Source organism: Miniopterus schreibersii (assembly GCF_964146895.1).
Source record: "Miniopterus schreibersii genome assembly, chromosome: 1".
Classification (NCBI taxonomy): Eukaryota; Metazoa; Chordata; class Mammalia; order Chiroptera; family Miniopteridae; genus Miniopterus; species Miniopterus schreibersii.
This window is the reverse complement of record NC_138101.1, coordinates 144,046,555-144,062,275: the sequence shown is the minus strand read 5'-3', so window position 1 is coordinate 144,062,275 and position 15,721 is coordinate 144,046,555. Positions and strand designations below refer to the sequence as shown.

The following is a 15,721-nucleotide window of genomic DNA, read 5'->3' as shown; positions in this document are numbered from 1 at the left end:
GGCATCGAAACCAGCTGAGGAGCTTATAAAATGCAGCTCACCATGCCCAACCCCAGGGATTTAGATTCTGTGGTTCTAGGGAGGCACTGGGAGTCTAAGTTTTAGCAAGTCTCTTACTTGATTCTGATGCAAGACCACACTTTGAGAATCAATGGTCTAGTTCCTTCAGAATCACTGTTTTCCTTCTGCATTTATTCAGGCAGACTAAACATCATCAATTAAATCACTTCTTTAAAATCAGCCAGAGCCCGGCCAGGTGTGGCTCAGTGGTTGAGCATCGACCTAGGATCCAGGAGATCCCAGTTCGATTCCCTGTCAGGGCACATGCCTGGGTTGCGGGCTCGATCCCCAGTCGGGGATGGGCAGGAGGCAGCCAGTCAATGACTCTCTCGTCATTGATATTTCTCTCTCTCTCTCCCTCTCCCTTCCTCTCTGAAATCAATAAAGATATATTTTTTAAAAAATAAAATAAAATCAACCAGAACTTTTTGTTAGCTAGGTATTCGGTGCCCATCTTATATCGTGAAGATAGAAGAATTGAGCAGAACTATTCAACCTTGAAAAGGAAGGAAATTCTGACACATGATACAGCATGGGTGCACCTCGAGGACATTATGTTAAAGTGAAGTAAGCCAGGCACAGAAAGACAAACAGTGCACAGAGTTCCAGTTTGGGGAGATGAAAAGGGTTCTGGGGGTTCGTGGTGGTGACGGCTACACAACCGTGTGAATGTGCTTAATGCCACTGAGTAATAATAAAAACAGTGGGAGGGGGCTTGAGTAAACCAACCTTTCCCAGCTTTGATAATTCTCTGCTTTCTTCTGAAACACTGGTGATTTCTTCACCTTTGATTGTATTGCCTGATGTCTAACAACCAATCCTTTTGCACCTGCTCAGTGACAAACACCAATCTATCTGCCTGTACTACTCAGACCTTATTAGGCTCTGATTGCTGTTTTAGAACAAGAGAGTATGTGCCTGCAGCCATTCCTCCAGGGAGGAATAATAGTTCACTTACAGCAAACTGACGTCTGGCAGCTCGGTGCCCAGTAACTTTTTATTGCACCGAAGCATTGGAATGAAGTGTTCCTAAAAGACATCTAAAGTAACTATTAGGAACCCAAATTTAAGTTACAGCTTAAACACAGGTGGTGCTATCAGGGCCAACCCCTCAACCCAGGTGGCCCTCGGAGGAAAAGATGTTGTCTGCATGGCTGACCTTGCGTGTGCACCAGTGGTGACAGTTATGGGAGTGGCAAGTTTCCTTTGGCCTGATTGTAAGAAGCATCCAAAGTTCAGAAACAGTCAAACGTGGGGGGAAATTATTTACAAATCGTGGTTCTTGGTAGCACACCAAAGAAGCTGATTCTGGCTAACTTAAGGAGAAAAGGAATTTCCCAAAAGATCAGGTTGTTCACAGAATTAATGAGAAGTTTGGAGAGCTAGGCTCAAAAACTAGGTTAGGAAGCCACCACCACTATGAATAAAGTCTCATTCTTCCTGTGTCTGCATCATTCCCTCAAGATTCAACAATCTGCTCTGGTGGAAGGTGATGACTGATTCTAGATCACCTGTGCCCCAGCCTGCTACGCGTGAGGCAAGGGACTGTCTGCCCCACCTGCAGCTGCTTTGGCCCATGAGGAACCCCCACCCCCACCCCAACAGAAAGGTGTTCAGCAAAATGCAAATCATGCACCAGACACAGATTTTCTTTAACCTGTTTCTGAACTTTCAGTTACCTGATTTTGGTCACAAAGGAGGCCCAGTGAGAGAGTGTTTGGGTCAGAGAGAGGTCAGTCATCACTACTGGAAAAGCAAGTTCACAGGCAGGTCCTTCTGGTGGGCGGGTCCAAGTGTCTTCCCCGCTCCGGGAACAGCGCCTTCATTTATCTGCTGAGGATCCACTACCGGATCTGGGGCTCTCTGGCCCACAAGCCGGTCTCAAATGACAGAACCAGTCACTCCTATCTCGGGAGACAGTTTGTTCTGGCCTCGCAGTGACAGAACTAGTGAGATCTTGACTTTGAATCTTTACATGCTTCTGTGTGCGCGGCTCAAGCGGTTTTTTATTTTCCTCTGTTCTAAACTGGCTGCTCACAGCAGTGACAATAAACTCGGGCCCACATTCTGAGAACTACTTTTTTCGTCATCCCCAGGGAATCGGGGAGTGAGGCAGGTTAGAGAAGTGAACCTCGTGACCTGGGAGCTCACAAACACGGGCGGTGACAATAAATACCGGGTTCGGGCAGCGGTTTCCTCTGGGAGGAGGTTGAGTAAAGGGCTCAGGGCGGGTGCACAGGGGGCTTCAGCATTGCTGAGCATTTTGTTTTTTTATTAAAAATGTGTCTGAATCAGTTTTCTCTTTCAACTGCTCCCCTTACACCTGCTCTTCAAATTTCACAGAAACTGTAGTGCATGGACCCCTTTCATTTCTGCCTAATAGACCCTTGTCCTCTGGGCGCTTTCTCATCCATCTGAGATCCTTCACTCCCAATATCCTGAAATGGGTGGTGACGTGTTTGTACTTGTGCTGCACTGTGTATCCATGGGCTGTTGAGTATTGCTTTGTTTTTTAGCATCTTACCTAAATGTTATCACACTATGCATATCCTTCAGAAACTGATTTTTTTTTTTTTCTTTTCACTTACCAATTTTTCAGAGATTGACAAGTGAAAATCTAGTTTATCCTCAGTGCTGTGTGGTATTTTGTTATATAAATAAACTAGACTTAAATTTTTTAAAGTATCTGAAGCCAATAAGGTAACGTGTCAAAATTTATTGAAGTTACCTGGTGGGTTTATCAGCATTCATGTTATGGTTCTCTAGACTTTTATGCATTTGGAAGTTTTCAAAATCTAAAACAAGAGACACAGGACTAAAGCAGGAGTTAAGAACGGTGCCATCCGGGCTCTCATGGGCTGCACTGAGACTCTGCTTCCACAGCTAATCAGATTGAGATGAAAAATAAACTTTGTGTGACTGGCCTCCTCTTGTTTGCTTTCTGAGGGACTCTGTTCCCTGGGGAAATGCCTGAAAGTTTTGACCACAGGCTGAGAGGAGTGTTGATTTAACTGCATGATTTGAAGTGTATTGGTACATGGCCAAAGCAAACTAAACAAAACTTGCGGTGGGCCTCGCCACTCCAAAAAAGAAACTGGCAAGAGACCATTTCACAGAATGAGTGTGAGACATAATTTTTTTAAATATTTACATCCTTAAGATATAAATAGCCCAGGTGATAAATATCGGTCACAATTTCAGCCAGCCCAACCTTTGACCTCCTTAACACTCTTAAAAACTTGGGTCAAGAAAAGGGTATTCCTCTATTGCTGTGCTTACTGGACACCCAATGGGGCTCCAGTAAGGTGACCTCTAGGTTCTCCTCCTCTATCTCTGGTGCTTCCAGGAAAGTGAGACTCCAATAGAAGTAGGAGTTTTGACCTGTGACCTACAGTTTTGTAGAGCCTTTGGTGAATTTTTCCATTGATCCAAGGACTGTGCTAGGGGAAATAAGAGACTCGTGAGGACTAAATTAAATTACAGATAGGAAATAAGCAGTGCCCCAGTGACCATGAGCCCCTTTCTAGTCCCTATTTCTTCCCATGGAAGGGCTCCTGGGAACCCCAGCATTAACTAGATGTGTCCAATCGAGGGGGCCCTTTTGAAGTGATGCTCAGGTCATGAGGCCTCCACTGCTTCCAGCTGAGAGACAGGCCCTCTTCCTGGCTGCTGCTGGAGAACCAGTGATTCCCGGGCTCTCGTTAAACGTGTCCCCCACACGCAGCAGTGGCTGTACTGACGTGCACCTCTCTCCACCTAGGGTACGACTTCTGCCAGGTCCTGCAGTGGTTCGCTGAGCGGGTCGACAGGATCATCCTGCTCTTTGATGCTCACAAACTCGACATCTCGGATGAGTTCTCAGAGGCCATTAAGGCCTTCCGGGGCCAGGACGACAAGATCCGTGTGGTGTTGAACAAGGCTGACCAAGTGGACACGCAGCAGCTGATGCGTGTCTACGGGGCCCTCATGTGGTCCCTGGGCAAGGTCATCAACACACCCGAGGTGCTGCGCGTCTACATCGGCTCCTTCTGGGCGCAGCCCCTCCAGAACACTGACAACCGCAGGCTCTTCGAGGCTGAGGCCCAAGACCTCTTCAGAGACATACAGAGCCTGCCCCAGAAGGCAGCGGTGCGCAAGCTCAACGACCTCATCAAGAGAGCGAGGCTGGCCAAGGTAAGCCAGCACGTACCCGGGTGGCACCCTCAGGCAGGGGCTTAGGGAACGGAACTTGTCATAGGTTAGGAGAAGGCCTTGAGATTGGTGTCCCTGTTTAGATTCTGGCTCCTAGCTCTCTGACCTTGGGCAAGTGGCTTAACCTTTCTAAACCTATTTTCTAATCTGTAAAATGGAACTAAGAAGAGCACATCACAGGTGCTCGTGAGGATTCTGGGTGACAGGGCTTGCAAAGCACTTGGTGTAGCACCTGGCACATGGGGAGGGATCAGTGCACTTACTACCTGGAAGCTACTGTTAAGTTAGGACAGCAGTGTTCAACCTTTTTCATCTTATACACACATCAACTAATTACTAAAAGTCTGCAGCACACCAAAAAATGTATTTTTTGCCAATCTGACAAAAGAAATAGGTATGATTTTTATTCATTTACATCAGGAGGCTATTGTTGTGTTGGCTATTGTCATTTTTTTATTTTACAGTGTAAGGGAAAAGAGGTCAGTGCCCCTGACTAAATAGTATTGCATGTTTTAAAAACTTGTGCAGCACACCAGTTGAAAATCACTGAGTTAGGACAATGGAAACGTAATCAGCAGAACTGGAGAGAGGTGGTGTTGGTGGGACTGGTGCAGAACTGAGATGCCACCACTAGTCACCTGTGCCTAAGGCCTAAACCTGATGTCACTGCCAGGACCCAGAGGAGCCCTAGAAGGAAGGTTGGTTCAGCCTAACCTAACTGGTTTTGGGGTCACACCCTATCCCCGTTCTTGGCTATGGCCTGTGAGCGGGTATACGGTGGCTCTGGCTCCCTCACTCGTAGCGGAGCCTTTCAGCAGCCCCAGGAGTGTGTGCCTGACAGGGGCGAGTGGCAGTCTGCTGGCTGCACAGTGAGTGGCTTCTGCTCTGGCTCGGGCTGACCATGCCTCCACTACTTTGCCTCATTCAGCCAACAATTGCTCACCTGGGCCAGGGCTGGAGGGCCACCTGGAGGGTTGGAGGACAGTGGCGCCGAACCCCATTATAGAATGGTCAGCTCTGTGCTGTTGGGGTGGACACTGTGTTCTGAGGAGGGGGCCTGGCCAGGGAAGGCAGGAGGGCTTCATCCTGCTTCAGGATGAAGGTGATCATCCTTCCAACACCTCCTCATTGCCCTTCAGTAGCCTCTGTCTTCGTGCCATTGTGCTCGCACAGCAGCAATCTCTCCTGGCTGCCGCAGCCCCGTGTATAGTACCTCCTTCAGCCCCTTTCCTCTCTGCCCAGCTTCTGTCCCATCCCTCCCATATTGCTCAGCTAATCTCAGTCACTGGTGCTCCTGTGAGTCACTGCTCTGTACCCTTTCTTCCTGCTATAAGCAGTTTCCTTTCCGGAACTATGACCACTTTTATTCCAGTTCTACAAGGCAGTTGTGCTAACCAGTTTGTCAGTCCACTTACTTGTAGCTCTCCTGAAATGATTTCTCTCCTGCTTGTCCTGGGCTTAATGCTTGGTGGCAGAAAGTCTGATTTTGCCCATTTAGTGACCCGTTGGCATGTGATATTTCTCTTCTCCAGCAGATACAGCTGGACTTAATCTTCAGGGTACACAATACCCAACATTATTTTATAACCAAGGCTGGGGTAAATCATGTCATAGCCTTTGCAGATTTCAAGATTTTTTTGGAACTACTTTTAAATGCACATGAATATTTTTAATTTACCTGTCATTGTTGAGAGCCTAGTGACTAGAGATGCAGTTGTATTCAGTCGTATAAAGAAATAAAGAGCCAAGAGCTCACTGGGAATGCCAAGCATGTGGGACTTTCTGCCACCCTCTGCATGGGCCAGCATGGCCTGGGTCTAGAGAGACACAGAATACTGCTCTGGACAGACACCAGGAATAATGAAGGCCCTGTGTAGATGGGGGCAGGGGGCAGTCAATTTGCTGAGCTTACTTCTAGGAAAAAAGCTTGTCTTTTTTTTTTTTTCTTCCTGAGAATAGTGCTGGCTTGTTCTTTTTCATAATGAAACATGTTTGAAGTACAGATGTTCCAGCTGAGCTTCTCAGTGCCAGTGTGCTCCTGGGGCAGCACCATGCTGTGCAGGGGGCCAGGGAACAGTCTCGGGCAGATAAGACGGAGAACTCAGCACAGTGGCCTTCGATGCCATCCACTTCACACCATCTGCAGTTTTATGACCACTTGCGAGCTTGTTGCTTAAATGGACAAGGAGTCGCCAGAGTTTTTCTCTTTGCTCTATTTATATTTCTTGAAAATGCTCTTTGATTTTGGTATATTTATCTTTATTTCTCTTGATCCAGTTTTCCTTTGGCAAGTCAGTCCTTACGGAGGGCAGGTCTGCTGTGTTCAGGAAGCATTATGGTTTGCATTGCATATGTTATTTTGTCTGACCTAGTCAGTAACTGCACAGACTCTATCTTCATTTCTCTCATGAGGGAGCTGAAGCTCAGAAAGGTGGAGCAACTTGCCCAAGGCTTCACAGCCTGTAAGTTGCAAAATACAAATTCCAACCCCAGTCGGTCTGACTCCTCGGACAGGGAGGTGTTCACCTGAAATCCAGAGTGGACTGCATCTGTTGTTCCTTAACGCGAGTCCTTGCTTTCTGCATTGATTTGCCATTGTTTATTCTATAAAATTCTCTATCCATAGAAACCCTACAAAATTTAGAGGTTTATCAAGCTGACATTTTGAAAGGCTGCAAAGGATATTCAGAGTCACCTAGGAGGTGTCAGATCTGAGTTGGGGTATGGAGTGTGACTATTTATAGACACACCATAATCAGGCAGAATTCATGACCCATCCAGAAATAAAACAAGTGCATTACTGTCCTGCCAGTTCTGCAGGACAGTAGAAGGCAAAGTAAATGACAAAGATGACATTTTAATAATATGAAAAACGTCACTCTTATTAAAGAGCTCTTGAAACGTAATGATTTCCTGGTTTATTTATATATTTCTTTCACAGCTGTCTTTTTCACATAACAGGAAACCTTTGGAGCGGGTTTTGGGTTAGCTTCAAAGATCACATATCTCATAATATCAGCAGACATTCTCTGAAGAGTGTCCACAGTCTAAGATGCAGTTGGGGTTTGTTTCATGATTCTTTAAAGTAAGGTATTTGGGGAAAGACCAAAAAAAAGGTTTAGAAAATATAATTCAGTTGTATTCAACTATGATTCAAATAACCAAACTAAAGAAATGAGGCTCTTACAAACCTGAGAAGATAGTATTTTATGGGATAAATGCACAAAAGTAAAAATCAAGGCCAGTTCACTATCAGACCCTCCCCTTTATAAACACACTGCACAAGAATAGGAAAGGTTCCCTCCCGCGTGGAGATCTTTGCTCAAGAAAACGAGTCAACATTTGTGGAAGGAACTACTAAAAATGAGAAGGAAAAGGAGAGGCCAGTGATTTTCGGGGTTCACTGTAGTTCTGTGGAATTTGGTTTCATCTTCAAAACATGTTCCCTTTTTGGGCACGTGTAATGTGTGGAGCCCAGCTTTCTGGTTTGTCTGCACTGTCAGTGTCCGATCCTTGTATGGAGAAGTTAGACATTTTGAAATTCACCAAACAAACCCAGGCTAAGGTGTGTGAGTCACTCCACAGCAGGTGGTGATGGTCCCTGTAACGCTAGTCTGCCTCCGGGCTTTAAAAATAGCTCAGTCGGCAGCCCTGAGCTACTGTGGGGGTGTCAGTGCTGGAGCCCATGAAGGGAAGCCTGTGTCTTTGAAGGTTGACCTCAGATGGCTGGGTGGGTCCCCTCAAGTCCCCTTTAAGCTGTTCAGAATCACATAACCATCAGTGCCAACTTTGATTTCAACAGAACAGCAAACCCCCGCTCAAGTCTCACACTTGATGACCCCCATGGGCTCATCTTTTGGGTCTTTGTGAACTGAATTTCTTATATCATCATGAGCCCTCTTTAAAAACGTGTTGCTCCCCTGATGTCAAGGGCTCTTTGCAAGGTTCCCGCTGGCCACAAAGGCTCGGGTCTCCAACAGGTCATGTTAGCTTGCAGATGAGGTTGCACAGTGTAGAATCATGCTTTCCCAGACTGACTGCTCCCAGGTATCCAAGTTCCATGAGCATTTCCATTCCTGCTGACCCTGAGCACTGGAAGCTTCCAGCTCTCACTGCTGGGTTTGCCCTCCAAGCCCAGGGTGGATATATCCAGTTTTACTCTGACTCCATGTTTCTCAGTCTTGGATATATACAAACACTTGTCACGGACACAGTTAACGAGATTGCAGCAGAGTCTACATGTGAACTATCAATTCATGTTCCCTTAAAGGGAGGACATCTCTCTGCTCATTGAGTTATTAGCCCAGAGAAAAATGGACATTTGGGCTTTTCCAGTTTTATACAGTGGAGTGGGTGAATTGGACAAGATAAGAATATTCAAAAGCCCCAGGGTTCAATGTCCTTTATTTGTGGATAAAGCACTTGGGACCCAAATTCATCGTATTACTATTTAAATACGGAGAGTTTATTCATTATTCAGTGAGGACTAAATGGCCACGAGCCTTCCCTGGCATTGCTACCCCTCCAGCTGTCGGTCTTTGGCCATTTGTCAATAATAAGTAATATTTTTACTCCTCTCCCTAGTGGACAGAGTGCCTTCAAGTCCACAACCTCTTGATAACAACCCTCCCTGTGAGGTAAGGATTATAATTTCCAAATTGCAAATGAGCCAACCGGCTGGGGATTAGCCACCTCCTGGAGCTGCTCAGGGAGTGGCAGTGGTGGCAGGGCCTGACCTCCACCTTCCAGTGCTCGGTCTCGCCCTGCCTCCCCCTCACCCCCCTCTCCCCCGTCTTCTCATTCCCATTTCTCTTCTCAATGAGTTTTCTCTCGTTATGAAGAACAAAAGATGTCAGACTGTTTCCACCTCCTTCTAGGGGAACCACCGCCTGGTCTGGCCCTCCATCCCACATTTATTTGGAGAGACACCTTTGGCACATAAGGGCTTTTGTTGTTGACTGGGGATTTCAGCCATCCCAGCTGCGCCCTCTGTTTACCAGGAGACCTTAGAAAATTACAAGGTGCCATCCTGCCAGATGGTTGCAGCTTTTACCCACACTGTGTCCACAGTGTTGTTGTGTGTCATATCTGTTTTTTGTGTGTGGAAGGGAAGAGTAGGTGACCTTCCAAAGCTTCCCTGTGAGTTAGGAGCAATCAGAAACCAAACCTCAAACTTGCCCACACTGTTGTTCTATAGGACACAGTTCACTTTGAATTCCAGATTTTTAACAGCTTCAGTAAGGTTTTTAATTCATACCCACAGAAAGCAATTGTATAAGCATAGGATGAAGCAGTTGAATGGTAGCGTCAACGCTACATCCCCTAACTAGCTGTGTGACCTTGAGTAAGTCAGATGAATTTCCTGGAACCAGGTGTTCACTTAGATATGGGGGATCTCTTCTAGATTTAATACTCCATGGTTCTAAGGATTATAATTTAGTTTGTAACTTGATCACCTCCTTAGAGGTGTGGCCCATTCATGGAATCTGACCCTGGGTTATTGTCTCAGGGTGCCCAGGGAAGGCCAGAGGGGTGTGGCCATACAGAGACGGCACTATAGGAAATTTCCACAAAACAGGCCAATGGAACTACCTAGCAGTGGAGGTTGAGGCTGAGAGCAGCCTGCAGCATGAGTAGGCCACCTGAGGGTCTTGACTCAGGTAGCACCAGGCAGGAAGGAGGAGGAGGGAGTTGAGGACTGGCACAGAAACTACCCCAGTTGTGTCAGGGCCCTGGAGGCCTGGTGTCCAAAGGTGGCCCATTATTCATCAGCCTCAGTCGCCAGCCACTGAACAGTATGAGTGCTGAGGTCAGGGAGCAGGTGCCAGGCAGTGGGTGGAGAGCTGTGGCAGGTCAGCCCAGGTAGAGCAGGCCCCTGGGTACCAGGAACAGGGCGCCTGGGCCAGGGGCTGGATGGAGAGTGAGCCTTCCCTGAGCTGGGGCAGGAAACTCTAAGGTACCTCAGTAATAGATGGTGGGAGGGCCTTAGGGAACCCTACAGGGGCCTGGCAGCTGCTCCAGCCCTGAGCTAGTGGGAGGGGGGCGGTTAGGTGTTGGTAAGAAGCCCTCGTAAATGGGAGACTGAGCAGTTGTCAAACTTCCTACTTCAACTGGGGCTGGCTCCAGAGCAGGCTAGGTCTGGGCAAGGAGCTGCTGTATCCACAGGTTCAGTTGAGGTTCCAGGAGGGCCGAGGCCAAGAAAATCACGCAAGGACCCCTGGTGAGCAGCTGGGCCTCCCTGATTAAATATGGCAGCCATTCCAAGTCCTTCGGGGCTACACAGGGCCCCCCGCAGCCCATCCAAACCAAGTCAGGCATCACTATCCAAGGCAAGGAAATTACCAGTCTTACCACTTATTCATCATATCCTCAGGAAAGCAGCTAAAGCTCATCACTCTAAATAAAAGATTCCCAAATTTTGGGCTTCTCTATCTCAAAGAATCATGTAAATATTATAAGTTGTTTTAGTTTGAAAAGTAAGTAGATAAACAAAATTACTAGTGACAGAAAGTTTAGAATCGTCTCTCCCAACCTATACTTGTAGCAGTAGCCAGGCAACACAATGCATGCTTGTGTAAAAATGGCCTTTATAGAGATGGAGAAGGTGGCATTATCTGGTCCAAGGATTCCAGCATTGTACTATGCACTTATTTTAGTGTTTGGGTCTTAGCAGAATGGTTTTGGTTGTGCCCAGTGTGTATCCATGCACAGAGTCCCTCAGCTGAACCAGGGGATGTATCTGCTCACCCCCTTTATTTAATTTCCATTCTTCCACAAGATTATAGTAGAAGTCTGTTTTCTTTAATAGGATTTTCCGTAGCTACATAGTCATTTTTGTTTTGTAATCACTGCTCTGTTTTTCATCCTTTCTTATTTTAGTGATTTTCTTGACTTCTAAATTACTCTAGAATTCTAGATACACAAAGAGAACTTTTGTAATGAACGTTTTCTAATGTCCTGAAGTTGGAAATCAGTGGAAAAGTACAAACTTTTAAGGAGGGTGGTGACATAGGCCAAGCAGGATTCATGCCCCGGATACTAGTCTGGCCTGCTACCCCCATGTGATCAGGGTTTCTGGGGCTCCCCTTTGTGTGTTGGAGTCTTTCTCCCAGAGCAAGCTTCTGCTGTCCAGCATGGGCCCAGGCAGCTGGTCCTGTGCAGAAATGACTTTAGTGCCCCCTGTGGAGATCTTAGGGTCTACATCGTTCACAGGAAGGTTATGTGAATTCTCATCTCACTGCTCACTGGGCTCATGTTTACGGCAGCTCCAGTTTCGTTTCCTGGTGCTCCTGGGCACTGGCCCCGGGGAAACTCTTTAAGTCTTCTGGTTAATCAGAGATCTAAGATCTTTCCCACCCAGGCCCCACCCATTTCACTCACTCCCTGCACAGACATGGAACAGTCACTCCGAGGCAAACTGAACTATGGCCGTAGAACTTCCCCAGGTCAGTTGCCTTCCTCAGGGATGCTTTTTAGGACATTGTTCCAAGGGAAATCTGTGTGAGCCCACCTCGCCCCCACCCCGGACACAGCCAGGTATCATCAGCCCACCTGGAAAGCAGGGGGCTCACGGCATTATTCCTGCCTCTTGCTCTCCCAGAACCATCATTAGCACAGTGTTAGGACAGCAGGCTCGTTCTAAATCCATCATCGGCTCCTAACTCCCCGAGCGGAGTCTAAACGCACCCACCTTCCCCACCTCTAAGCCTGCGAGGCAGCCTCGTACTTGGCACTGCCCCAAGCCTGGCCCAGCGTTGCCTCCACACCTCCATCCATGCTGTTCCTCCCTCAGGCTGCCATATCCCTCCCCTCACCCACACGTCCTACCTGCTCTTCAAGGCCCAACTCGGATATCTGTCACCTCTTCCCTGGATCTGTCCTCCCACAGTCCATAGCTGCCACATTCCACATCCAAAGGTCTTTTTCCAACTCTTTCCCCTCCTGACCCATAATGATGGGGTTTTCTCTGCTCAGTTCCCGAGTGTCTCATCCATTTGCGTGGCTCTGGCCACCCCCTCGACTCCAGCTCTCAAACCCATCATCCAGGCTAGCTCTCTCCCAGGCTCTGGTCGTCCCTTCCAGCCACCCTGCGACAGCTCCCCCGTATACTTGGTATACCTCATATTCTACACGTCCAGAACCAGGCTTGTCATCTCCCCCAGTCCTTGCCCTCCTCTGTTCCCAAGGACCGTGGCTCTGTGTGGGTGCCTGTTGTGTGTTGTGATGCATATAAGATGCATTCTTGTTTGTCCTTCTGGTGTACTTCTAAATGGCACTTCCTCATTGACATCTACCCCTTCAGGTACACGCCTACATCATCAGCCACCTGAAGAAGGAGATGCCGAGTGTTTTTGGAAAGGAAAACAAGAAAAGAGAGCTCATCAGCAGGTTGCCAGAAATCTACATTCAGCTGCAGCGAGAATACCAGATTTCTGCAGGGGACTTCCCGGAGGTCAAGGCAATGCAGGTACTGGGTGCCTGAAACAGTGTCATGGGCAGGGACAGAGGCACTGCCACTTTGTCCAGCTGGTCACTGGGTACACATGGTTCATGGTTTAGGTTGGAGGAGAATGCAGTGAATTTCTGTTCCTCACTGTGATCTGTGATAACAGGCTGCTGTGAATAAGGCAGAAGTTGCCTGCCTCCTGCAACATTTGAACCAAAGGGGACACAGTTCAGGGAGTTAATTAAGCTCACATGAAAAAATTATATGAGCTGCCCTCTCAGGCTCTGTTCAAGGTTGTTTTGATGTTGAGGTGACACCTGGTTTTTAGAATCCCAGAACCTTAAGGGAATTAGAGCTGGGAGTGACCTTGGAGGTCACCCAGGCTGCCCCTCCAGCCACCCCTGTCCAGCGGGGCCCTGTGCTATGGGATTACATGCTCAGGCCGCGTCGCAGCTGCAGGCTCAGTGGCCAGGAAGAGGCATGGGGCTCTGTGGACATGCTGGACTTCACTAGACACTTCGAGACATGCTCACTGAGGATTTTGTTAGATGTCCGTGTTGAGCAGCCTTTGGCCAGATTTCACGGTCTCGCTGAGGTGTGTGGGCAGCCCCAGATGAGCCCGAGTGCATGCTACTTTCAGCCCCTCTGGCCTGACCACTGTGCCCACCACCCGCAGTGGTGTTAGGTGAACATACCAATGCTGACCACATCCTTCTGAGCAAGGCAGACAGGTCCTTGACTGGACAAGAAGATGGTCCTCACAGAGCCATACTGACTGTCTTCCTGTCCAGTGCAAGGACCTGTCTACACTGGAGGCCACAGTTCTTTGGGAGGCAAGCGGTACAAACTGAGATGGCTGCAGCCAGGCAAAAAGAAACTGTGTCCTCTCTGACCTCGTATTTTCTCACATTTGATAGAGGCGTGGGTTCCTAGAAATGTGTCTCTACATGGAAGAAATCAATTCTACAAGGGAGATGAAAACTTGTGGGGGGCCCATGATGGGGGCAGATTGGAGATCCAAGCTCCAGCCCAGGAGGAAGGCCCCGTCCTGCCCAGTGGTCGCTGCCCTGTGGGAATGCAGGCCTGGATAGCTCACCGGAAGCTGGAAATCTATAAAGTCCCCCGGCTTTCCAATTTTGGCTCAAACTTTCAAAGAATACTACATAAGCCAAACAGGATACCTGAATACTGGCTGCACCCTGAGCCACAGAGACAGACAACACTGAGTGAGAGTGCAGTTTAAAGTGCAGCTGGAAGGCTGGGCCTGTGAGCTTCTGCCTGCCCAGGAGGGGGAAGGGGAACAGGGGAGACAAGTGTCAACAGGCAGCAGGAGGGGAAGTGCCAGTCCTGAGGGGTTTTTTTAATGTGAACTTTATGTAAGTACACACTAAAAGAGGAGTGGGTTATACTCACTGTTGCAATGGCAGGGCTCAGAGTGAGTGTATCTGGAATATATGATCTGGTCAAATAGGACTTAGCTGGCTTCAGAATCAATACAGAAACACCTGCATTCTTCCACAAATGAAATAAGTATTCCTGCATTCAGAAGACACATTGCTTTATTTTCTGGTCACAAGATGGCTAATTTGAGGGGCCTCTTGGAGCATCTTCCTGAGCAGGTTCCACTTTCACACCCTTGGCCCTGCACCCCATGACCAGCTGAAAGACTCCTGACTCCTGGCATCCTTCAGAAATTTTTAAAGGGAAATTGGTTCCTTGACTAAACTGAAAACTGGGCACACTAAGGCCTAATGGGGCTTCTGTGGCTCGTTAGCCTAATGATGCTAACCACAATGCCATACCCTACAAGAAGATGCTGCTCCCAAGACCTGAAGCACCACTGAGCCATTGGGGGGCTGCTGCAAGCCTCCCTACCAGGGCCTCCCACCCACCCCCCAGTGAACTGCTTTGACATAGGGAGCTAACTGTGACCAGATCTGATGACCACATTAGCCTGGGCCTGGCTGGGTCAGAGGATGCCTAGGCCTCTCTGTGCTGGGGCAGAAGGGCAGTCCCTGGGGGAGAAAACAAGGAAGCCATGTGCCCCCTCACCTTGGGTCTCCGGAGCAAGCATAGCCCAGTTAGCTGGACAATACAGGAAGGGCTTAAACCTTCACTGAGAACCCCCCACATCAGGTGCCTTAGCACCTTCAATGAACACCTGAGTGCCCTAGAACTGGGATCAAGGAGTCCCACCTGACAGGTGCCCCATCACTTATGTCCACTTATTTATTCACCCAAGAAATATTCATTAAGCCTCCTATGGCCAGGTACTGTTCTAGGCCCTAGAATAAATCAATGAACAAAAATGAACAAATGGCAAAAAGCTTTGCCCCTATAAGGTGTACAGTGTAGATTATGGTCTTTGCCACTGTGACTGTGGTTCGCAGTGAAGCTTTTGGCAGCAAAGCTTCTTGTTGGGACATGTGCTCCTTGTTACCACACAAATGCTGTTGTGCTTCAGTGTAATTAACTAATGTGTTGTCTGTTATTTAGGGGCTCCTTCCTCACAAGGCTGTAACCCCATGAGGCCCTTGACCCATGTCCTGTTCACTGCCATATCCCCAACACCTGTTCACTGTTAACTTAGTGTATGTTTATGTCAAAAAAGAAAGTCTATACCTACACCTATAGAAAAAAATTTATAAGAGTTTATCTGAGCCAAAAAACTGAGGACCAGCCAGAAACAAATGATCCAAAGAATGGGAGTTTTACAGGTCTTTTTATACATTTAGAATCAAAGGGGAAAATACAAGGAAGGTTATGTGAAATCCATTGCTGGTAGGAGGCAGGAGAGAGCAAAGCGGGGAGATCTCTAGGATTGGGTAAAAAGTAAAAACAGATACGTATTTATTTTACATTGGTAGGTACAGGATGCTTATCATTTCACATTTACAGTAAATAGAGGTGGTCTGGAGCAACAAGATAACTAAGAAGTTTCCCAGTGGTCCCGCCCTGGTGCACGTGGTTATGCCTCCTCTGAGGGGACTGGGAAAGACAGTTACTGAGGGTCTAAGGGTCTGT

At 47.8% G+C, this 15,721-nt stretch overlaps 1 protein-coding gene across 1 annotated transcript in view; it reads left to right on the top strand.

Moving 5' to 3' along the window:
* EHD4 (EH domain containing 4) overlaps positions 1–15,721 on the top strand; it is a 79,493-nt gene that overhangs the window by 55,284 nt on the left and 8,488 nt on the right. The window contains exons 4-5 of the mRNA XM_081153843.1: positions 3,821–4,233; positions 12,554–12,718. Coding sequence (XP_081009969.1) covers positions 3,821–4,233; positions 12,554–12,718 — 578 coding nt within the window. The remainder of the gene's footprint in view (positions 1–3,820; positions 4,234–12,553; positions 12,719–15,721) is intronic.